Source organism: Oncorhynchus clarkii, chromosome 8, assembly GCF_045791955.1.
Source record: "Oncorhynchus clarkii lewisi isolate Uvic-CL-2024 chromosome 8, UVic_Ocla_1.0, whole genome shotgun sequence".
Classification (NCBI taxonomy): domain Eukaryota; kingdom Metazoa; phylum Chordata; class Actinopteri; order Salmoniformes; family Salmonidae; genus Oncorhynchus; species Oncorhynchus clarkii.
In genome coordinates, this window is record NC_092154.1 from 22,609,316 (window position 1) to 22,635,773 (window position 26,458).

The following is a 26,458-nucleotide window of genomic DNA, read 5'->3' on the forward strand; positions in this document are numbered from 1 at the left end:
GACATTTAATTTAAGTAAAAATGCATCGTCTTAGGTCAGTTAAGATCACTACTTTATTTAAGAATGTGAAATGTCAGAATAATAATAGAGAGAATTATCACATTCCCAGTGGTTCAGAAGTTTACATACACTCAATTAGTATTTGGTAACATTCCCTTTAAACGGATTAACTTTGGTCAAACATTTCGGGTAGCCTTCCACAAGCTTCCCACAATAAGTTGGGTGAATTTTGGCCCATTCCTCCTGACAGAGCTGGTGGAACTGAGTCAGGTTTGTAGGCCTCCTCGCTCGCACACACATTTTCAGTTCTGCCCACAAATTGTCTATAGGATTGGGGTCAGGGCTTTGTGATGACCACTCCAATACCAACTTTGGAAGTATGCTTGGGGTCGTTGTCCATTTGGAAGACCCATTTGCAACCAAGCTTTAACTTCCTGACTGATGTCTTGAGATGTTACTTCAATATATCCACATCATTTTCCTTCACAAAATAGATTGCATCATGTGAAGTCCACCAATCCCTCCTGCAGCAAAGCAACCCCACAACCTGATGCTGCCACCCCTGTGCTTCACAGATGGGATGGTGTTCTTCGGCTTGCAAGCCCCTTTTTCCTCCAAACATAATGATGTTCATTATAGCCAAACAGTTCTATTTTTGTTTCATCAGACCAGAGGACATTTCTCCAAAAAGTAATCTTTGTCCCCATGTGCAGTTGCAAAACATAATCTGGATTTTTTACGGCGGTTTTGGAGCAGTGGCTTCTTCCTTGCTGAGCGGCGTTAAAGGCTATGTCGATATAGGACTCATTTTACTGTGGATATAGATACTTTTGTACCAATTTCCTCCAGCATCTTCACAAGGTCCTTCCTGTTGTTCTGGGATTGATTTGCACTTTTCGCACCAAAGTACGTTCATCTCTAGAAGACAGAACGTGTCTTCTTCCTGAGCGGTATGACGGCTGCGTGGTCCCATGGTGTTTACACTTGCATACTACTGTTTGTACAGATGAACGTGGTACCTTCAGGCGTTTGGAAATTGCTGGAGGTCTACAAAAAAAAATCTGAGGTCTTGGCGGATTTCTATTGATTTTCCCATGATGTCAAGCAAAGAGGCACTGAGTTTGAAGGTAGGCCTTGAAATACATCCACAGGTCACCTCCAATTGACTCAAATGATGTCAATTAGCCTATCAGAAGCGTCTAAAGCCATTACACCATTTTCTGGAATTTTACAAGCTGTTTAAAGGCACAGTCAACTTAGTGTATGTAAACTTCTGACCCACTGGAATTGTGATACAGTGAACTAAACTGTCTGAAAACAATGGACAAATTGAAAAATTACTTGTGTCATGCACAAAGTAGATGTCCTAACAGACTTGCCAAAACTATAGTTTGTTAACTAGAAATGTGTGGAGTGGCTGAAAAACAAGTTTTAATAACTCCAACCTAAGTGTATGTAAACTTCAGACTTCAACTGTATATTTCAGAATATTGAGGAAATTAGATAATTGACTAGCTGAGGGATAACAAGGGGTAATATTTTTCATTAAGGCCCATAATCAAGCTAGGAATCTATTGTCATTACAGTTAACCAAGGACTCAAAGCAAGACATTTGACTTGTCTCAGACATACAGCCACATATGAAACAACCTTACCTGTATTTTAAATCTGAGAAATGGCTGCCTTTATCCAAACATGTGAGCAGATCTGAGGGGAGAAAACAGGGGAGGAGCCGAGAGACAATGAGGGGAGAAAATACCATGTGATCAGTAGTAGAGCAGACAGAGGAAACCAGCCCTGTGGAGCAGAAAGGACCACAACAACAGGATGTAGACCCTGCTTCCTTCACTCCCTCTGGGATGAGCATTCGTGTCACACTCGCACAGACACACACACACCCGCACCACACAGTTATTGCTCTTAGTGATCAACTACATGATGTTTTGGTCAACAACATAATAATGGTGGAAACAGGTATAACCACCAAAACCAGTTTGTAAACTCCTGGAATCTCCTGGATCATCACATACACAGCGTGACTGTGTGTCATTCAATATGGTCTGACTTACGGAAGTCTATGCTGTGTCTGATAATGCTGCATGTAGAAACTAGAGGTCGAACAATTATGATTTTTTTCAACGCCGATACTGATTATTGGAGGACCAAAAAAGGAGATACCGATTAATCTGCCAATTTTTTAAAAATGTATTTGTAATAATGACAATTACAACAATACTGAATGAACACTTATTTTAACCTAATATAATACATCAATAAAAATCTATTTAGCCTCAAATAAATAATGAAACATGTTCAATTTGGTTTAAATAATGCAAAAACAAAGTGTTGGTGAAGTAAAAGTGCAATATGTGCCCAGTAAAAAAGCTAACGTTTAAGTTCCTTGCTCAGAACATGAGAACATATGAAAGTTGGTGGTTCCTTTTAACATGAGACAATATTCCAAGGTAAGAGGTTTTAGGTTGTAGTTAATATATTATTTATAGGACTATTTCTCTCTATACCATTTTTATTGCATATACCTTTGACTATTGGATGTTCTTATAGGCACCATAGTATTGTCAGTGTAACAGTATAGCTTCCGTCCCTCTCCTCGCCCCTACCTCACACGAGTGACGTTTGAAACGGTATTAGCGCACACCCAGCTAACTAGCTAGCCATTTCACATTGGTTACACCAGCCATTAGGCTGATAGGCTTGATGTCATAAACAGCGCTGTGCTTGCGAAGAGCTGCTGGCAAAACGCACGAAAGTGCTGTTTGAATGAATGCTTACAAGCCTGCTGCTGCTCAGTCAGACTGCTCTATCAAATCAGACTTAATAATAACATAATAACACACAGAAATATGAGCCTTTGGTCATTAATATGGTCGAATCCAGAAACTATCATTTAGAAAACAAAACGTTTATTATTTCAGTGAAATACAGAACCGTTCGGTATTTTACCTAACGGATGGCATCCATAAGTCTAAATAGTATTGTTACATTGCACAACCTTCAATGTTATGTCATAATTACGTACATTCTGGCAAATTAGTTCGCAATGAGCCAGGCTGCCCAAACTGTTGCATATACCCTGACTCTGAGTGCAATGAACGCAAGAAAAATGACACAATTTCACCTAGTTAATATTGCCTGCTAACCTGGATTTCTTTTAGCCAAATATGCAGGTTTAAAAATATATACTTCTGTTTATTGATTTTAAGAAAGCCATTGGTGTTTATGGTTAGGTACAGTCGTCCAACGATTGTGCTTTTTTCGCAAATGCGCTTTTGTTAAATCATCCCCCAGCGTTGCATCGATTATATGCAAAGCAGGACACGCTAGATAAACGAGTAATATCATCAACCATGTGTAGTTATAACTAGTGATTATGATTGATTGATTGTTTTTTATAAGGGGCCTAGTGGTTAGAGCGTTGGACTAGTAACCGACAGGTTGCAAGTTCGAATCCTCGGGCTGACAAGGTACAAATCTGTCGTTCTGAACAGGCAGTTAACCCACTGTTCCTAGGCAGTCATTGAAAATAAGAATTTGTTCTTAACTGACTTGCCAAGGTAAAAAATAATAATAATAATAAGATAAGTTTAATGCTAGCTAGCAACTTACCCTGGCTTCTACTGCATTCGCGTAACAGGCAGGCTCCTCGTGGAGTGCAATGAGAGGCAGGTGGATAGAGCGTTGGACTAGTTAACTGTAAGGTTTCAAGATTGGACCCCCGAGCTGACAAGGTGAAAATCTGTCGTTCTGCCCCTGAACAAGGCAGTTAACCCACCGTTCATAGGTCATCATTGAGAATAAGAATGTGTTCTTAACTGACTTGACAAGTTAAATAAAGGTATAAAAAATCAAATTCATGTTTTTAAAATGGCAAAATCGGCGCCCAAAAATACCAATTTCCGATTGTTATGAAAACTTGAAATCAACCCTAATTAATCGGTCGACCTCTAGTAGAAACAGCCCCAACCCTTCTGGGTTCACCCTAAGGAGAGGACAGGACAGGCAAGTGGTGGCACGTGGCACAGCTGATTAACCAGTAGCACTGACTGTCCTTAGTGGAAAGAGAAGGCCAACCAAAGGACCGCACAGAAAAACACACATGTAGAATTCAGACAACGGTGTATTCTTATGAAGATCATTGTTTTGGCATGAAACAGCATTGAATCATTAGTTTAGGTGTAGATTGAGAGAGGGAGAGTCTCAAACCTCTGTGGTCCCCTGAGGAGTAGGAGAACAGGAACCCTCGGCCTGAGATGTGGCGCCCGCTGCGGAACTGGACGATGACCTCATTGGAGTCCGTGTGTACCTCTCTTGGGTAGGACTTCAGGCTGCCACAGAACGTCCCATACACTGCAACAGGAGAGATGGACATAGGTCTATCATAACCACCATTCATCTGCATTTTGACAGCAATGTGACCTTATTTCATATTCCAAATGACCAACACAAGATGGTGCGACTATATCTGAGGTCAGAGAGGTGGGAGAGGCAGACAGGTTCTGACCTGCCATCTACACTGTCCCCCCTACCCACCACCCCACAGGGGCTGTTTGTCCCTCCAGGTCTCCCTGACAGGCTCTCTATTTTCAGCCCCAACAACCCAAATCACATGTCATCTGAACAGCTCTTCCTCTCTATCGCACACAGGAGGAAAAAATGCTTCCCTTTTGCAGACAAAGGGAAGGGGAGAGAGAGAGAGACACCCAAACCCAGCACAGTGCCCAGGGCCCTTTCCAAAGACCGGGTCTCAGCCAGGCAGCCAGTGCTGGTTATGTTTGGTCTCAATGGCATGTGTGGCTTTGCTTCACCTGACGACCATGATGAAACATGAGGCCTCCACCAGTCAGCTCCATGGCAACCACATCCTCTGGGTGGAAATCACTATATCCACTCCCTCACTGAACTACACGTCAACAACCCTGAGGGATTTCATGATGAAAAAATGATTACATTCCCCAGTCCTATTGCCCTACGGAACATTTGAAGGGTCATATAAGGAGTTTCAAAGAAGTGTGAAAATACAACTTTCAAGGTATGACCGGGAATGGGATACTGTAAATATCACAAATTCCTAAGGATATTTATGAGCAAAGCATTTATGAGCAAAGCATTTATGAGCAAAGCATTTATGAGCAAAGCATTTATGAGCAAAGCATTTATGAGCAAAGCATTTATGAGCAAAGCATTCCGTGTTTCACCACTGAGGTTTCAAAGGGCCTCTGACACCCTGGCCTCTGTATTGGTAACCTAAGCTGTGGGTGGGTTGCAAAGTGGGCATGATGATCATTCACCACAGCATGATGGATATAGCAGCTCAACACTACCCTCAGCCCATATCCTGCTCTTCACACCAGCCTCCCTCCAGCCCAGTAATTCTTACTCAGAGTAGTAGTGGCAGGCTGGAGGAGAGACATCCTGCTATAGTGCTGCATGACAAACGCTTTCTGTGTGGTGCTACGCGCTGCTAACATGGAGAAAACCCAAGACGTCTAATTACTTGTCAGAAATACTATGACTAAGGGGGGTCAGAACTAGAGGTCGACCGATTATGATTTTTCCAACACCGATAATTGGAGAACCAAAAAAACTGGTACCGATTAATAGGCCATTTTTTAAAAATGTATTTATTTGTAATAATGACAATTACAACAACACTGAATGAACACTTATTTTAACTTAATATAATACATCAATAAAATCAATTTAGCCTCAAATAAATAATGAAACATGTTCAATTTGGTTTAAATAATGTAATAACAAAGTGCTGGAGAAGAAAGTTAAAGTGAAATATGTGCCATGTAAAAAAGCTAACATTTAAGTTTAAGTTTAAGTTCCTTGCTCAGAACATGAGAACATATGAAAGCTGGTGGTTCCTTTTAACATGAGTCTTCAATATTCCAAGGTAAGAAGTTTTAGGTTATTATAAGAAATATAGGACTATTTCTCTCTATACCATTTGTATTTCATATACCTTGGACTATTGGATGTTCTTATAGGCACTTTAGTATTGCCCGTGTAACAGTATAGCTTCCGTCCCTCTCCTCGCCCCTACCTGGGCTTGAACCAGGAACACATTGACAACAGCCACCCTCGAAGCATCGTTACCCATCGCTCCACAAAAGCCGCGGCCCTTGCAGAGCAAGGGGAACAACTACTCCAAGTCTCAGAGCGAGTGACGTTTGAAACGCCATTAGCGCGCACCCTGCTAACTAGGTAGCCATTTCACATCGGTTACACCAGCCTAATCTCAGGAGTTGATAGGCTTGAAGTCACCTCACATCTTAAAATAGGGCTACTTAATGTTAGATCCCTTTCTTCAAAGGCAATTATAGTCAATTAACTAATCACTGATCATAATCTTGATGTGATTGGCCTGACTGAAACATGGCTTAAGCCTGATGAATTTACTGTGTTAAATGAGGCCTCACCTCCTGGCTACACTAGTGACCATATCCCCCGTGCATCCCGCAAAGGCGGAGGTGTTGCTAACATTTACGATAGCAAATATCAATTTACAAAAAAAAAAAAGACGTTTTCGTCTTTTGAGCTTCTAGTCATGAAATCTATGCAGCCTACTCAATCACTTTTTATAGCTACTGTTTACAGGCCTCCTGGGCCATATACAGCGTTCCTCACTGAGTTCCCTGAATTCCTATCGGACCTTGTAGTCATAGCAGATAATATTCTAATCTTTGGTGACTTTAATATTCACATGTAAAAGTCCACAGACCCACTCCAAAAGGCTTTCGGAGCCATCATCGACTCAGTGGGTTTTGTCCAACATGTCTCTGGACCCACTCACTGTCACAGTCATACTCTGGACCTAGTTTTGTCCCATGGAATAAATGTTGTGGATCTTAATATTTTTCCTCATAATCCTGGACTATCGGACCACCATTTTATTAAGTTTGCAATTGCAACAAATAATCTGCTCAGACCCCAACCATGGACCATCAAAAGTCGTGCTATAAATTCACAGACAACACAAAGATTCCTTGATGTCCTTCCAGATTCCCTCTGTCTACCCAAGGACGCCAGAGGACAAAAATCAGTTAACCACTTAACTGAGGAACTCAATTTAACCTTGCGCAATACCCTAGATGAAGTTGCACCCCTAAAAACTTTTTAAAAAATCATAAGAAACTAGCTCCCTGGTACACAGAAAATACCCGAGCTCTGAAGCAAGCTTCCAGAAAATTGGAACGGAAATGGCGCCACACCAAACTGGAAGTCTTCCGACTAGCTTGGAAAGACAGTACCGAAGAGCCCTTACTGCTGCTCGATCATCCTATTTTTCCAACTTAATTGAGGAAAATAAGAACAATCCTTTTTGATACTGTCGCAAAGCTAACTAAAAAGCAGCATTCCCCAAGAGAGGATGGCTTTCACTTTAGCAGTGATAAATTCATGAACTTCTTTGAGGAAAAGATTATGATTATTAGAAAGCAAATTACGGACTCCTCTTTAAATCTGCGTATTCCTTCAAAGCTCGGTTGTCCTGAGTCTGCACAACTCTGCCAGGACCTAGGATCAAGAGAGACGCTCAAGTGTTTTAGTACTATATCTCTTGAAACAGAGCAATGCTTGAGGCACAGCGAAGAGCATGAAAGTGCTGTTTGAATGAATGCTTACGAGCCTGCTGCTGCCTACCACTGCTCAGTCAGACTGCTCTATCAAATATCAAATCATAGACTTAATTATAACATAATAACACACAGAAATACGAGCCTTTGGTCATTAATATGGTCGAATCCGGAAACTATAATTTAGAAAATAAAACGTTTATTCTTTCAGTGAAATACGGAACCGTTCCATATTTTATCTAACGGGTGGCATCCATAAGTCTAAATATTCCTGTTACATTGCACAACCTTCAATGTTATGTCATAATTACGTAAAATTCTGGCAAAGAGCCAGGCGGCCCAAACTGTTGCATATACCCTGACTGAGTGCAATGAACGCAAGAAAAGTAACAATTTCCCTAGTTTAATATTGCCTGCTAACATGAATTTCTTTTAACTAAATATGCAGGATTAAAAATATATACTTCTGTGTATTGATTTTAAGAAAGACAATGATGTTTATGGTTAGGTACATTCGTGCAACGATTATGCTTTTTTCGCAAATGCGCTTTTGTTAAATCATCCCCCGTTTGGCGAAGTTGGCCGTCTTTGTTAGGAATAAATAGTCCTCACAGTTCACAACGAGCCAGGCGGCCCAAACTGCTGCATATACCCTGACTCTGTTGCACAGAACGCAAGAGAAGTGACACAATTTCCCTAGTTAAAATAAATTCATGTTAGCAGGCAATATTAACTAAATATGCAGGATTAAAAATATATACTTGTGTATTGATTTTAAAAAAGGCATTGATGTTTATGGTTAGGTACACATTGGTGCAACGACAGTGCTTTTTTTGTGAATGGGCTTGTTAAATCACCCGTTTGGCGAAGTAGGCTATGATTTAATGATAAATTAACAGGCACTGCATCGACTATATGCAACGCAGGACAAGCTAGATAAACTAGTAATATCAACCATGTGTAGTTAACTAGTGATTATGTTAAGATCAATTGTTTTTTTATAAGATACGTTTAATGCTAGCTAGCACCTTACCTTGACTCCTTGTTGCACTCACATAACATAACAGGTAGTCAGCCTGCCACTCAGTCTCCTCGTTGAGTGCAATGTAATCGGCCATGATCGGTGTCCAAAAATGCAGATTACCGATTGTTATGAAAACTTGAAATCGGCCCTAATTAATCAGCCATTCCGATTAATCAGTCGACCTCTAGTCAGAACCTGGTAATATCAGGATGTAGGATGGGATATAAACCTAACACATTCAATGACTAATTTCTCTGAAAGGGGGAAAACTATCACCAAATTCACTGGGAATACATTTCATAGGATGAAGAAACAATACTCCAAGCCGCAGGTCCATACTACTTGTCAGACACAGAGAACTGATACTATATACTCGTTAGGTGGGATTGGCGTGCGGTGTCTGTAGGTGGCTTTTGACCATTCCTTTGGATTCCTCAGGTCTAACTCATTGTTAGAAAAAGGTTTGGTCCAAATCGAATGCTAGGTACTATATTTTTGTAATATTATATGAATCCTATACATTTAAATGGCCAATTTAGATGCAATCAATTAGCTTAATTTCTCAAAGATAAAATAATATTAGAAACAAAATAATGTTGCAGGAATGCTAATCTTATCTGTTTCTAACAACAGAAAAGATTTCAGAACAATCTGATATGGTTGGTGTCGAAACCTTTCTTGTGCTTTTTGAGGTGGAACTACCCAACAGCACTTGTCAAACCCACCAACAAATATGGTCAAACCCCATCAAAGCCCATAGAGATCAAGGTAAAAGAGAGCCTATAATGAAATACAGTGAGCTCCAAAAGTATTGGGACAGTGACACATTTTTGATTGTTTTGACCCTGTACTCCAGCACTTTGGATTTGAAATGATACAATGACTATGAGGTTAAAGTGCATACTGGCAGTTTTAATTTGGGGACATTTTCATCCATATCAGGTGAACTGTTTACAAATTACAGCACTCTTTGTACATATTCCCCCCATTTTAGGTGAATAAAGGTATTGGGACAAATCCACATATATGTGTATTAAAGTAGCAAAACATTACATATTTGGTCCCATATTCATAGCACACAACATGTAAAGTGTTGGTCCCATGAGCTGAAATAAAAAATCCCAGAAATGTTCCAGAAGCCCAAAAAGCTTATTTCTCTCACGTTGTGCACATTTCTTTACATTGGTTAGTGAGCATTTCTCCTTTGCCAAGATAATCCATCCACCTGACACCTGGCAAATGCTCACCTTCGATGGCCACTTGCACACTGGAGAAGTGTGCTCTTCACGGATGAATCCTGGTTTCAAATGTAGCGGGCAGGTGGGCGAGCGGTTTGCTGATGTCAAAGTTGTGTAAAGAATGTCCCATGGTGTCCGTGGGGATACGGACAACAAACACAATAGCATTTTATTGATGGCAATTTTAATGCACAGAGACCCCATGATATCCTGAGGCCCATTGTCATGCCATTAATCCGCCGCCATCACCTCATGTTTCAGCATGACAATGCACAAGGATCTGTACACAATTCCTGGAAGATGAAAATGTCCCAGTTCTTACATTGCCTGCACTCACCAGACATGTCACCCATTGAGCATGTTTGGGATGCTCTGGATCGACGTGTACGAAAGCATTTTCCAGTTCCCGCCAAAATGCAACTACACACAGTCATTGAAGAGGAGTTGGACAACATTATGCAGGCCTGGCCTCCCGAGTGGCGCAGTGGTCTAAGGCACTGCATTGCAGTGCTAGCTGTGCCACTAGAGATTCTGTGTTCGAGTCCAGGCTCTGTTGCAGCCGGCCGTTACTGGGAGACCCATGGGGCGGTGCACAATTGTCCCAGTGTCGTGCAGTTTAGGGGAGGGTCTGGCCGCCAGGGATGTCCTTGTCCCATCGCGCACGAGCAACTCCTGTGGCGGGCCGGGCGCAGTGCACGCTGACACGGTCGCCAGGTGTACGGTGTTTCCACTGACACATTGGTGCGGCTGGCCTCCGGGTTAAGTGGGCATTGTGTCAAGAAGCAGTGCGGCTTGGTTGGGTTGTGTTTCAGAATACGCACCGCTCTCAACCTTCGTCTCTCCCGAGTCTGTACGGGAGTTGCAGCGATAAGACAAGACTGTAACTACCAATTGGAAACCACAAATGAGGAGAGGGGGGTAGCAAATAAATACATTATGAAAAAAAACACACAAAAAAAATACATTACACAGGTCACAATCAGCACCCTGATCAACTTTATGCAAAGGATATGTGTCGCGCTGTATGAGGCATATGGTAGTCACACCAGATACGGACTGGTTTTCTGATCCACGCCCATATTTTTTTAAAGGTATCTGTGACCAACAGATGCATATCTGTATTCCCAATCATGTGAAATCCATAGATTAGGGCCTAATTCATTTATTACAATTGACTGGTTTCCTTATATAAACTGTAACTCAGTAAAATCTTTGACATTTTGACATTTATATTTTTGTTCAGTATACAACAAGCATACTTTGTTGTATGCTATGATTATGGGACCAAATACTAAACTTTTCACAGCTAGTGAATCTGTCCCAATACTTTTGGTCCCCTAAAATACTATGTACAAAAACTTCTGTAAACGGTTTACCCAATATGGATGAAAATACCAAAGTTCTGGAGTACAGAGACAAAACAACAATCAAAAAATGTCACTGTCCCAATACTTTTGGAGCTCAATGTCCTTCTGTTGGCTTGGATGTCCTTGGACCATCAGGATCACCCACAACTTCCTCCTTGTGTGAGGTTATTCTCCAGTACAACAAAGACATCCGCCTTCTCCTCCGGCTCTTTATATATAGAAAAATCCCCCAGAAGAAACTCTGTCCTTGACTCAGTGAATAGGGAAGCTCAGACATGTGCTTTTCATCTGTGGAGAAGGAATGTTATGAAGACTGTGGTCTGTGCAGCACCACCGCTAGCTAGGTCACACTTTCATCACCACATAGAACCAGAGAGACAATAGCCAAGGCCAAGATGGCTGACTCAGACTCACCATGCTCGTCTCCGTAGACACCCTTGAGGACCTTGACGTAGTCTGACTGGCAGTCCCGTGCCTCCACGTCCAGGTCTCCGAACCTGAGGACCAGGCTGTTGCCCTTTGGCACGCGGATCTTCCATTCGCACCAGGTGTTGTTGGGGTAGGTTCCCGGGTAGTTCTTAGAGGAGAGGACACCGCTCTCTGGGCCCAGCATGGAGTGGCCACAACCATCATCTGGACAAAACCATAGGAGAGAAGTCAAGTTAGATCAGAAGAAGTTCCGTCTCCATTTTGGTGTTGTATTTCTGTTAAATTGTTTAAGACTAGTTAAACCATGATATGAGGAACACACGTGATGGTGGAGTTTGGTGGAGAAAAACACTAACTCTCTCAAACTGGAAGGCAAATAAGAACATTCACCATTCAAGGCTCAACTTTCACTCCACAAACACGCCAAACAACCTCACCAGTAAATTAGACATTTTGTTCAGTTTGCTAGCTAGCCAACATGACTCATTTTACCAAGCTGACAGTTTGAAATGAATCAAGGAAAGCAGCAGGTCTAGATAGAGAATGTTCCAGTACATATGAAAGGAATAACGTATGTTAAGTAGACATTGAGGGAGGGAGACAAGTCAAGACAAGCAAAACAAACGACACTGTACATATTGCATTGTGTCAGACAAATACAAGCTCTGATGACAGCTATTGGAAGGCAGTCTTAATTACATCAATCAAAGTGAGTAAAAATTTGCCAATGTCTCAATGAGCGAACGTCTTCTCAAACAGACAAGTCAAAACAAATAGGAGTTACTTCACAGAAATACCTGGCTGATGCACTTCTGCTTACGAATGCAGACACAGCTAAGCAAAAAAAACACAACCTCCAAGAAAGGCAATGCTCTCTCTTCTAGAGATTCCCTTTGGGTGGTACGAGAGGTGGGGTGTCTGTCTGATATGCTCGGCTGCTTGGGCTAGGCCAACTCCAGGCTCTTTCAGAAGGTGTGGGGCTTCCCTTTCGTGTGTGTGTGTGTGTGTGTGTGTGGTGTGTCAGTGGCTCCCACGCCTCGGGCCTAGCTCAGCACCCTGGTGGCACAGTGGACACTGTTTACAGATAGGTTAATCCACTGTCCCCCTGGGTGTGGCATTAACACTTGTGACAGCACTAACAGGCCTGCAAGGGCTTCATGGCAGCTGTGGCCCACAGAGACCAGCCACCGGACTGCTTCCCACAGACCTAGGTCCTGTCCCTCTAATCCCTAGAGACTTCATGTAGATGTGACATTATTAGCAATATTTATTAACAATATGGTGAAAATTCTACCTAGCTTATCATAGGGAAAGGTTGCGCTACTATCACATGTCTTATGCTTACACCTATCCCCAATACATCATCCCTATTCAATTTACTTCAGATCTAGCCTACATGAAGTGCCTAGAAGGTTGGGGCTTGGAGGTAGGGGCTAGTGTTTGGACTGGGCCCTTGAATTTAGATGTATGTAGAACAGAAACACATAGTCCAGACATCAATGGCAGGATCATTTCACATAGGCCTAAAACATGCATGAAATAACACTGGTTTCTGGATAAGGATCTCTAAAGGATCTCTTCTTTCCAAGGAAGGTAAACTCACATTTAATGGAAAAACATTTCAAGAAAATGAGTTGGCCTGTGGACAAATGAATGAGGCTATTAAAAAACACATGACGGCAGCTTTGACTTGACTGGCCAGTCCACAGTCATGCAGCGATGGTTACGTCAGCGTCACACACTGCGCAGGCACACACAGTGGCCTTTGTGGTCCAAGGCTGGACTCAGTCCAGATGTGAGGCTAGGCGGACACCACAGCGGGACGGAAAAATGTAAACAAGATGCAGCTACCCACCTGGGGGCAAGCGCAGGGGCGGTGGTATCGTCACACAACGGTAAAGTAGGAGAAGGTCAGAGTGGGCCCTTTAAGATCCCCTCAAGAGCCTTTTCGGGTAGTGGTTTGTTTGGAACAATAAAAATCAAGGTTCAGCCCACATGCACTTTAAATACCTACTGTACAACAAAATGTTTACATGACAGTGTCCCCAGCAGATAGACCTACTAAGACATTGTTTTGTTTATATAGATCTTCAATGACCTAGACATTTATCTGATCCTCTCAGATATGGGCTCATGTGTTGGAGGTTTCAGTCAGATTTCACTTATTGCGTTTTTTGTTCCTTGAGATTCCTCATTCATGACAAGGTTGCATTTCTCTCTATGCAGTGCACATAGTTCACTAGAGTAAAACCTTTATGCATCTTTTTTCACTTCAGTCATACTGATATACACCAGCAAACTCATGCATTTATTTTTACTTACAGAGAATATAATTATGCTATTTACATGTTAAATGCCAGTGCATCTCTCATCGTCTCTCCTGAACACCTGGCTGACTCCTGCCCTCAGGACAAACATTAAATATTCACTTCACACACTCAGAGGGGGAGCTGTGGAAGCAGATGCAATGTGACAGGCAGGGAGGCTCAACATACTGTAATACCAGGTAGAGGGGGAAAACACCATCAAATAATGACAGGAATCAATTCTTCCCAGCTCTGTCAGACTACAATGTGCATCGGATTAAAACTGTTCACTGCATGGATCCACACAAGGATCCCAAAGGCAGCCAGTGGGAGAGCTTTGGCTGAGTCTCCTAAACTGAGTGCTAAGGCATGCGTGGCGCTGTAGGGCATTGTTCAGCAGCCAGTGGTGACTCCTTGGTACGGAGAGACAATACCACAGGAGCACAGACACAAAAGGATGGCCCTGCTCCATTGTCATTATAATGCACGTAGGCTATTAGGCCAAATACTACAGAATCGAGAGCCATGCCGTCCATTAGTGTGGTGATACAGGAGGATGATCAAACACACAACTATTATGGTTTCAGCTCCAGTACCTCCTATTTGGCTGTTTTATCACTGGTGAAAGTCACCTATCTTCTTAGGGATTGTTAAATTACATTTGGTATGTAGCCTATGTAAGCCTACAGGCTTAATGGTTAACCATTGAACTAAGTACTACTATACTCACTTTCAATATTCCCCTTCTAAGATAAAACAGCTCAGAGTTAAGGAGTAATGTTTGAAAGACAACTGAAAAAAATGACTGGTTCTATTTTCTCACAACGTCCTGCATGTTTGATCTCAACTCAATGTAGCCTAACAGTGATTCAATGTAACAAATACATGATTAATTGTAATTACACGACACACACTATTGTTACATTTGATTATTGGCAAACCAGTTATGACAAGTACTTAACATTCGAGGCTTATTGAACAAGCCACACACAATGTGTTATTAACCCTTTATGTGCCATGTGTTTAAGGCACATAAAAAACGCCTGGTGTGCTTTCAACACATGGCACACCAAAGTCTAGTAAAATGTCAAATTATCGGTGCCATGCTGAATCAAGGAATATTCAGTTTCCATTGAATATAAAGTAGCGAGACCTGTTACCAACAATCTGTTGTAGTCAAAAAAATAAATCATGGGTAAACGTGTAAATCGCTGTTGCTTTAACGACGGTTAGTTTACTTACCGAGTTTTTCGCCAAACGCGGAAAGTATAGTCCAAACGACAAAGAATCCATTAAGTTTCTCCTTTCCCAACATCTCAGATTTTATCCAAAGTTACGCAACGAAATTGCATATGGAGACACATTTGTCTCGTCTTCATGGGATAATTTTCTTCAGGAAGGTTTGCTGTAAATCAAAGGTTCCGTGTGCTTCTATCCTGCCTGTATCTCCACAGTAGATTCCTTGAATGAACTCTTCCGTGTTTCATCCACAGGCGGCACCCAGTGCTCAGGTCGACCAACCAGTCTGACAGCCACGGTGTCGTTGGGAAGAGGAGTATATTTGTTCAGCAGCCAAGACAGGCAAGAGGCAACACTTGATCAACATAATTGTTGTTGAGTTCAACTGCACACCCCTGCTTAAAGATAGGCCCATGACCTTTTATACTAACTCAAATCAGCCAAATAGGAGGTACTGAGAACTCAGACTAAAATAGAACCAGTTGTCTTTCAAACATTACTCCTAGAAACTCTCTGAGCTGTTTTATCTTAGAAGGGGAATACTGAAAGTAAGTATAGTAGTACTTAGTTCAATGGTTAACCATTAAGCCTGTAGGCTTACATAGGCTACATGCCAAATGTAATTTAACAATCTCTAAGAAGATAGGTGACTTTCACCAGTGATAAAACAGCCAAATAGAAGGTACTTGTAGGCCTACTTCACACAGGCCTACTATTCTGTAATAAATTGCAATGCTATTGGTCATTGGCTATTCTAGCTATTTATTTAATGACATAAAAAGTGACTCAGGTGGGGTGTTTTAGACTAGCTGATTAATTGATGATGTTTGTTTTCATTAACATTTAAGGTGATCATAGGGCAGTGAGGTGTGGAAGACCTCCGTTAATGGGTTGATTAGATCAAATGTATATACACTGAACAAAAATATAAATGCAACATGAAACAATTTCAAAGATTTTACTGAATTACAGTTCATATGAGGAAATAAGTACATTTGAAATAAATGCATTAGGCCCTAGTCTATGGATTTCACATGACTGGGAATACAGATATGCATATGTTGGTCACAGATACCTTAAACGTAGGTGCGTGGATCGGAAAACCATTCAGTGTCTGTTGTGACCACCATTTGCCTCATGCAGCATGACACATCTCCTTAGCATAGAGTTGATCAGGCTGTTGATTGTGGCCTGTGCGAAGTTGTTGTATATTTGGCGGGTACTGAAACACGTTGTCGTACACGTCCATCCAGAGAATCCCAAACATGCTCAATGGGTGACATGTCTGGTGAGTATGCAGGCCATGGGAGAACTGGGGCATTTTCAGCTTCCAGGACTTGTGTACAGATCCTTGTGACATGGTATCGTGCATTATCATTCTGAAATATTAAGTGATGGCAGCAGATGAATGGCAAGACCAAATTTCCATCGATTAAATGCAATTGTGTTCGTAGCTTATTCTTTTTATTTTTATTTCATTTAACTAGGCAAGTCAACCTCTTAAGGATCCGCCCCTTTTTTCAATTTACTCCTAAAATGACATACCCAAATCTAATTACCTGTAGCTCAGGCCCTTAAGCAAGGACATGCATATTCTTAGTACCATTTGAAAGGAAACACGTTGCTGTTTGTGGAAATGTGAAAGGAATGCAGGAGAATATAACACAATAGAGCTGGTAAAAGATAATACAAAGAAATAAACAACTGTTCTGTTGTGTTTTTTTTGTACCATCATCTTTGAAATGCAAGAGAATGGCCACGTTGTATTATTCCAGCCCAGGTGCAATGTAGATTTTGGCCACTAGATGGCAGCAGTGTATATGCAAAGTTTTAGACTGATCCAATGAACCATTGCATTTCTGTTCAAAATGTGCTTAGTTTGTTTATTAATAACTTTTCATGTTCAAAATTGTGCACTCTCCTCAAACAATAGCATGGTATTCTTTCACTGTAATGGCTACTGTAAATTGGACAGTGCAGTTAGCTTAACAATAATTTAAGCTTTCTGCAAATACCAGATATGTCTTTGTCCTGGGAAATGTTATTGTTACTTAAAACCTCATGCTAATCGCATTAGCCTACATTTGCTTAACCGTCCCGTGGACAGGACACCGATCCCGAATATGTTTTTTTAAGAACAAATTGTTATTTACAATGATGGCCTACCCCGGCCAAACCCTAACCCGGACGATGCTGGGCCAATTGTGTGCTGCCCTATGGGACTCCCAATCACGGCCGGTTGTGATACAGCCTGAAATCGAACCAGGGTCTGTAGTGATGCCTCTAGCACTGAGATATGGTGCCTTACATGCTGACCACACATTGCTCGCACGCGCCAACGATCGCTCGCGTGCATTGCCAAGCGCTAAAATAGAAGTTAGTTCTATTTGTGAAGCTGAGCGCGGTGCAAATCCTGCCTCTCCCATCTCCTCATTGGTTTATGGAAGCAGATACCCACGTGCCATCTCCTCATTGGTTATACCCACATGGGTGATTGAAAGATGAACTTCGGTCGGCCAGTCGTGGCAAAACACCTATGAAAGTTAGATGCCAATTGCCATACAAAGTCCAAAGAAGAAAAAGTCTGGAAGGAGGAGAGATAACTAGAAACTATTCGGTTGACCGTTTTATGTGTGGATTCATTGTCGGAGTAGAGGACCTTGTGCATTTCAGGTAAAATAACAACTCAACGTTTATATCCCAGAACAAATTAGCTAGCAACAGAAATCTAGCTAAATAGGACAAATTAGCTATCAGGTGCAAGCTAGCTAGCTAAATTGTCATAAATGTTTCATGCTTTTCGACCTGTCCCCAAATTAACATAATTGGTTCAGTGTTTGTTTTGATATTTCAACCTGCGTGTCGTGATTGCGTTTGGTGTTGTGGGACAAAAGCAATTTGCGCACGATGGGGCATGCATGCGGCCGGTTTGGGTACGTATTAGACCGCTGCGCCACTCGGGAGCCCCAGTGGTGTACAGTACTTAAGTAAAAAATACTATCTAAGCTGTTTTTTTGGCAATCTGTCTTTACTTTACTATTCATATTTTTACTTTTACTTCACTACATTCCTGAAGAAAATGCTATACTTTTTACTCCATACATTTTCACTAACAGCTAAAAGTACTCGTTACGTTTTGAATGTTTAGCAGGACAGGAAAATTGTCAAATTCACACACTTATCAAGAGAATATCCCTGGTTATCCCTACTGCCTCTGATCTGATGGACTCACTAAACACATGCTTCGTTTGTAAATTATGTCTGAGTTTTGGAGCGTGCCTCTGGCTAACCATAAATTGAAATAAAAAACAAGTATCAGGTTTGATACTTAAGTATATTTTAGCAATTACATTTACTTTTGATACTGTATATACAGTACCAGTCAAAAGTTTGGACACCTACTCATTCAAGGGTTTTTCTTTATTTTGACTATTTTCTACATTGTAGAATAATAGTGAAGACATCAAAACTATGAAAGAACTTTTATGGAATCATGTTATAACCAAAAAAGTGTTAATCAAATCAAAATATATTTTATATTTGAGATTCTTCAAAGTAGCCACCCTTTGCCTTGATGACAGCTTTGCCCACGCTTGGCATTCTCTCATCCAGCTTCATGAGGTCGTCACCTGGAATGCTTTTCAATTAACAGGTGTGCCTTGTTAAAAGTTCATTTGTGGACTTTCTTGCCTTCTTAATGCGTTTGAGCCAATCAGTTGTGTTGTGACAAGGTAGGGGTGGTATACAGAAGATAGCCCTATTTGGTAAAAGACCAAGTCCATATTATGGCAAGAACAACTCAAACAAGCAAAGAGAAATGACAGTCCATCATTACTTTAAGACATGAAAGAAGGTCCGTCAATGCTTTTCCTTCGCTCTGCAGTCCAACTTATCCCACACCATCTCAATTGGGTTGAGGTCGGGTGATTGTGGAAGCCAGGTCATTTGATGCAGTACTCCACCATTCTCCTTCTTGGTCAAATAGCCCTTACACAGCATGGAAGTGTGTTGGGTTGTTGTCCCGTTGAAAAATAAATGATAGTCCCACTAAGCGCAAACCATACGGGATGGTGTATCACTGCAGAATGCTGTGGTAGCCTTGATGGTTAATTGTGCCTTTAGTTCTAAATAAATCACAGACAGTGTCACCAGCAAAGCACCATCATACCTCCTCCTCCATGCTTCGTGGTGGGAACCACACATGCAGAGATCATCCATTCACCTACTCTGCATCTCACATTGACACAGCGTTTGGAACCAGTAATCTCCCCTAACCCGGACGCCGCCGCCCTATGGGACACCCAGTCACAGCCGATTGTGAGTGACGCCTGTAGTGACACCTCAAGTGTGTAGTCTGTAGTGACGCCTCAAGCACTGCGATGCAGTGCCTTAGACCGCTACGCCTCTCGGGAGGCCCACTGAGGTATATTTCAAACCAAATACTTTTAGTCTTTTAGTCAAGTAGTATTTTACTGGGTGACTTTTACTTTAGTTATTTTCTATTAAGGTACCTTTACTTTTACTCAAGTATTGCAATTGAGTACTTTTTCAACCACTGCTAATGCCTGCCCATACCATAACCCCACCGCCACCATGGGGCAGTCTGTTTAAAACACTGACATCAGCAAACCGTTCAGCCACATGATGTCATACATGCTGTCTGCCATCTGCCCAGTACAGTTGAAAGCAGGATTCATCCATGAAGAGCACACTTCTCCAGTGTGCCAGTGGTTATTGAAGGTGAGCATTTGCCCACTGAAGTTGGTTACAACACCGAGCTGCATTCAGGTCAAGACACTGGTGAGGACTACGAGCATACAGAGGAACATCCCTGAGATGGTTTCTGACAGTTTTTGCAGAAGTTCTACGGTTGTGTAAACCCACAGTTTCATCAGCTGCCTGGGTGGCTGGTCTCAGATGATCCCGCAGGTGAAGAAGCCTGATGTGGAGGTCCTAGGCTGGAGTGGTTACACGTGGTCTGCACATGGTCTGCGTTTTTGAGACCGGTTGAATGTACTGCCAAATTCTCTAAAACAACATTGGAGGTGGCTTATGGTAGAGAAATTAACATTAAATTATCTGGCAACAGCTCTGGTGGACATTCCTGCAGTCAGCATGCCAATTGCACGCTCCCTCAACTAGAGACATCTGTGGCATTGTGTTGTGTGACAAAACTCCACATTTTGTGGCCTTTTATTGTCCCCAGCACAAGGTGCACTTTTGTAATGAGGATGCTGTTTAATCAGCTTCTTAATATGCCACACCTGTCACGTGGGTTATCTTGGCAACGGAGAAATGCTCACTAACAGTGTGTATTAAACATTTATGGGTACCTTTATGTCAATGAATTATGGGACCAACACGACATGTTACTTTTATATTTTTGTGCAGTATATGTGAAAGACATGCACTGAGTGTACAAAACATTAAAAACACCTGCTCTTTCATGCCATGGATTGACAAGGTAAAGCTATGACCCCTCATTGATGTCACTTGTTAAATCCATTTCAATCAGTGTAGATGAAGGGGAGGAGAACGGTTAAAGAAGGATTTTTGAGCCTTAAGACAATTGAGACATGGTTTGTGTATGTGTGCCGTTCAGAGGGTGAATGTGGTAAGATCATAAAATGGAAGTGCCTTTGAACGGTGCATGGTAGTAGGTGCCAGGCGCACCAGTTTGAGTGTGTCAAGAACTGCAACTAGTTTTTTACACTCAACAGTTTCCTGTGTGTATCTAGAATGGTCCACCACCCAAAGGTCATCCAGCCAACTTGACACGACTATGGGAAGCATTGGGGTCAACATGGGCCAGCATCCCTGTAAAATTATTTTGACACGCTTTCGCAGGTGGATTGCAACTCAGTATTAGGAAGGTGTTCTTAATGTTTTGTATATAATGGGTTGATTAGATCATGTTTATATGAAGTTTAACTTTTCAAATAATGTCACACATTGTTTTCTCTCATACTTTTGGAGTTCAAATACCCTTATGCCTGCTTCTCTTTTGCCCTGTCTCTGTAGTCTTTATCCAGACATTCAAATGCCGTTTTGATTGACTGTTATTGGGGCCCTTTTAGGGAAAACCATTTTTTTAAATTCCTTGTTTATAGAATAATGTGACTAGAACATTTGATATTGGCGGATGTACAGTGTAGCTGACAGTTATTGATAATGATAATTAAACAAAGATCTACTTTACTGTAAGGGCCATCTCCAAATTGTCCCCCTGCTGCTCTCTTACCAAAGACAGATCAGTTATACACTGTCAAACAGTCACAGTGCTGTCCTCTCAGGGGAGATGATGAGTGACTGTGGGAGCTCCCCTCTCCCTGTTACAGGGCCTGCTGCTAGCTGCAACAAATTCGTCGACACGTCTACATCTGAGCTCCATTAGACACTGCCTATAGTACATGGGCTCCTATCACATAACATATCACAATAAATTATGAGACAAAACACTTCTGCCATAGATTGACCAGGGAATCCATAAACCTTTATGGTTTTGATAATGGCACATAAAGTGGTATAGTGACAGGAATATGCAGTAATGAGTTAAAACGGGAGGAAGTATCCAGACAGGCAGAATCATAAGGCTCTGGACAGACTGTCTTAATGCTGTGGACCATCGTTTGTTAGTCATATATTTAACCCCCTTGATGTATCTTTTTCTCTATTTTTATCCTTTTTTACTTTGATTATTAAACAGCAAGGAATCTTACAGATTGTGCTTTAACGTTTATCTTTGGTCCAGAAATTGAATAGTGGAACTATATCTCATCCTAGTGGAGTTTCTGTGCACTACATGTTAGACAAACTTCAACAATTGTAGTAGGCACAGGAGAGACATGAGAGGTTAGTTATATTTGGGAGAGATGCAGAGTGATCTACAGCAAATATTTAATTCTGTTGATGTTCCTATTGCAGAACTGAGTCTGAAAATGGTTTGAGGTTATTTTGAGGTCACTCTGAAGTATGTGACTTTCTGTACTGAAGGCAGAGAAAGCATCGACTTCCTTTTTTTAAACAACTATTTCACGTGTCACCCATTAGACTTGCTGTGCAGAGCAAACGCACTTCTGGAAGCGCTCTGGAAATTCACTATCTGTAATTGATTGAATCACTGACTTTGGATAAAATAATTGGCTAAATGGCCCACTATGTTGACACAAATATGGATAGAATATAGCAGCCTGCAGATGGCGATGTTGATTGGGAAGGGATCTCTTCCTCTTTTCTATACAGGGAATAACACCCATTTCAATGACAACTACACTTGTCTCAGTGCTTATTACCTACACATTATATTGAACCTAAATGAGGTATGACCCCAAGGTGAGAAACCATTTTCAATAAAAGAAAAGGGAGTAGCCTGAACAAATAGCACAGTTGTTGGTTGCCACTGGAACAGACTCAATAGATTATGGCTGTAATTTACAGTAGCCTACATTTAATGAAAGTCCATAAGGCTGGTTACTCTCCTTTGTCCTCAAAAAGTTTACATTTTATTTTCAAATGACATTGACCTACAGTATTCAGTAAATGTGTTCACAGGGGACTTTATTTTCAATTATTTGTCAGTAGTGTAACTTGGTGAAAACTATAGTACGGGCCAAATAAAGTAAATATCAAGGCACAAGGCGAGACCCAGATGCATACACTAAAGGCAGATGGTTGGAGTCTTACAATGTTTATTAATCCAAAGGGGTCGGCAAGAGAATGGTCGGGGACAGGCATAAGGTCAAAACCAGATCAGAGTCCAGGAGGTACAGAGTTGCAGACAGGCTCGTGGTCAAGGCAGGCAGAATGGTCAGGCAGGCCGGTACAGAGTGGCAGACAGGCTCGTGGTCAAGGCAGGCAGAATGGTCAGGCAGGCAAGTACAAAGTCCAGAAACAGGTAAGGGTCAAAACGGGAGGACTAGAAAAAGGAGAATGCAAAAAGCATGAGAATGGGAAAACCACTGGTTGACTTGGAAACATACAAGACGAACTGGCGCAGAGAGACAGGAAACACAGGGATAAATACACTGGGGAAAATCAGCGACACCTGGAGTGGGTGGAGACAATCGCAAGGACAAGTGAAACAGATCATGGCGTGACAGTAAAAGGGTTGTGTCACACCCTGGCCTTAGTATTCTGTGTTTTCTTTATTATTTTGGTTAGGCCAGGGGGTGACATGGGTGATTTATGTGTCTTGTTTTGTCTAGGGGTTTTGTAGTTTATGGGGTTGTGTTCAGTTGAGTGTTCTAGGTAAGTCTATGGTTGCCTAGAGTGGTTCTCAATCAGAGGCAAGTGTTTATCGTTGTCTCTGATTGGGAACCATATTTAGGCAGCCATATTCTTTAGGTATCTTGTGGGTGATTGTTCCTGTCTCTGTGTTTTGCTCCAGTTAGGACTGTTTTGGTTTTTCCATGTTTTCATCTTTCATTAAAGATGTTTATAAATAACCATGCTGCATTTTGGTCCGCCTCTCCTTCCCAGGAAGAAAACAGGTTGACCTTAACAGGGTTAACGCTTTCACCTTAATTCACTTTAAATCAGCCATAATATGTTCCAAATGCAGCATCATATGATGCAAAATGCATCATATGGGGATGATGTCTGTATTTTGAAAGTTACATATCTTAACTTGAGTGCTGACAAGGAAAACATTTTTGGGACTATGTCAACAATGGACTAATGAAAAAAATAACAAAATGTAGTTTTTGGGTGGAGTTTTCCGACTCATTTCCCTGACCTACCCACCTAAGTGTAGGCTATCTTAACCCAGCTAGCACATAACGTTCTGAGAACCATATGTTTCTTAGAGCTTGGTGAGAGCTTGGTTGTCCTATGGTTATTTTGCATTCAACCTTCCCACAACATTCAGGGAATGGGGCACAATACCCAGCTAGCACATAATGTTCTGAGACCATATGTTTCAATACTATGGGAATTTCAGTACTTCAGTATAACGTTTTCTACAGGTTTCCTCAATGTTTCATTCAAAGTCATGTTCACAGAACGTTCCGAGAATGTTAATAAACAGCGTAAAAATGAAGAGCTTTGAGTAATAAAAAAATACATTCCATGCTAGCTCCATCCTGGTGGCACAGTGGACTAATTCCATGGATAGAGAACAGAAGATCATTGCTTTGAATCTCCCTGACAACATGCCTAAATAAAAAAATACATGCGTTTGCAGGATTAATTCCCCCCCCCCCACTGAGCATATTCATATACCTGCTCATATTGCACTTAATGCTAATCAGACAGTATGTTGTAGAGCCAATGTCGATAGGTGAAGGCAATGATTTCCATTTCTGGTGATCTATACAGTGTATTTCCATGTACAAGGAGAAAACTAAGAGGAACTCAAAGATGATTTACTAGATTATATCCCTGCAATTATGGCTGAATGGTTCTCAATATGCACCAAGCTTGCAGCCTATTCACCATTATCCCTAAACTATTGCCAGCTGAAAGCAGATTGCAATAACTAAATCAAATTACCATCAATAAAATAAAAATAATTCCGATAATAATGTCTAGATGGTTATCTTTCATGCACCAACAGCTTTGGTGAAGATTTATCTTACAGTCCTTGTCACACTGTGCCTGTTTTCTCTTTTGTTAGATTGAATCAAGGCTGATTATCTTTCCAAATGTGAGATTTTTTTTTACACATCTTGCGCATTCTATCATGCATTCTTAATGTTATGACTCTGAGAGCTGAAATGGTGGATGAAATGAAGCACTATGAATGAATAAATTGCATTTGATTTCGCTATTCTAACTCTAGATTTAGGGGTCTTCATATTCCTTGTTAAAACTGAATAGAATTTGAGAGAATACACACGTCCATGTTGTTGTAGTTTTTAAAGTTCAAGGGCACCAATGTCTGTCCTATAACGACAAAAGTACAATAGTACTTTTTCCAAGGTTTCAGTAGAGAGGTGAGGGCACTTCGCTATTCAAGGCTTGTGCTAAATCAATATCCCATTTTCAGACCACAATTTAAAGTGTCTCTCTTTTAATGAAAAGAAGGGTTGAGGCTTTCTTTGCAATGGTCTCGCTCAAGGTTCCATTTCATTTTTATGATACAAAAGCCAAAACGCTTTTTAATGTTAATTCCACAACACAATTATAATTGTGTCCAATGGGCCGCTATTTTATTTGTTTGGAGAGGAGTTTAATTTTGTTTTTATATCCACCAGTTAAGAAAATGGTTAACCTGTTGAATTGTCTTTCAGCTGTGAAGTTGTTTACAAATCTAATTTCTTCACCCACATTTTGACCCTAAGATTTCAGAGGTTCTTGTTACTGTGCATACTCTCCATGCATTATTTTATGGAATATTTTTGACATTCACAATTTTCCCACATGAAAAACATGAATAGGCCTACATTCGATTAAAACAATCACGGATAGACTTTTCAATATCAAAACACACTTGAAACTGTTACAGCCTGCTTTCCATACAATTCTTGTAGGAATGATGAAACGTTGAGAACCTACAGTATAGTTTACTGAATGTCCTTGACTTGCTGGTACCATTGAAAATGTGTGTCCTCCATATTGCTACACAAGACTGCGCTGTTTCTTACCCATGGCTGCAGTCCACAGCCATAGATCATAAAGCAGTGCTTCGTAAGTGAAATAGATTTTTTAAATTATTTTAAAGAATCTAAAAGACACCATCTGACTAGTTTCTGAACTCTTTGAAGAAACATCCTCAAATGTAATTGCAATATAATTGATTTCATACCGATAAACCACCTAAAGCATTAAGCCCACCCATCTTGGGACAACTGCATAAGCTTCCCTTAAAGGGACAATCTGCAGTTCAAACTACAACAAGCGGTTGCCCAGCCAATGTTTTGGTAAATAGCTGAAGCATGGGGCTGGAGAAATGGCAGAATAGTTTTGTTGTTGTTGTTGTTGTTGTTGTTGTTGTTGTTGTTGTTGTTGTTGTTGTTGAGTGCACTACAGATGGCTATATCGGTCTGCTAATACAGAACTAGTAAAGGTCCAGTGCACTACTTTTTTTGTTGATTTTTTTTGTAATAATTTTTTGTTGTTGTTTTATTAACTTTTTTATTCAGATTTTTTCAGCGCGTGCTGCAGAACCCTCAGCACCCCTGCTTCCCGCGACTGTAAGGTACAGTGTATATCAATGGGTATGTATCATTAAAATTAGAGTCCAGAAATGGATGCAGCAACTGCAGATTGCCCCTATGAATCACAAATCCAAACAATTGGATAGTAAACAGTTTAT

At 41.1% G+C, this 26,458-nt stretch overlaps 1 protein-coding gene across 1 annotated transcript in view; it reads right to left on the reverse strand.

Moving 5' to 3' along the window:
• The window catches only part of LOC139415112 (discoidin, CUB and LCCL domain-containing protein 1-like), a 43,845-nt gene extending 28,244 nt beyond the window's left edge, over positions 1-15,601 (reverse strand). The window contains exons 1-4 of the mRNA XM_071162934.1: positions 15,208-15,601; positions 11,645-11,863; positions 4,225-4,368; positions 1,656-1,707 (exon numbers count right to left, since the gene is read on the reverse strand). Of these exons, the coding sequence (XP_071019035.1) occupies positions 1,656-1,707; positions 4,225-4,368; positions 11,645-11,863; positions 15,208-15,280 (488 nt within the window). The 5' untranslated portion in view covers positions 15,281-15,601. The remainder of the gene's footprint in view (positions 1-1,655; positions 1,708-4,224; positions 4,369-11,644; positions 11,864-15,207) is intronic.
• Positions 15,602-26,458: the final 10,857 nt, after the last annotated feature.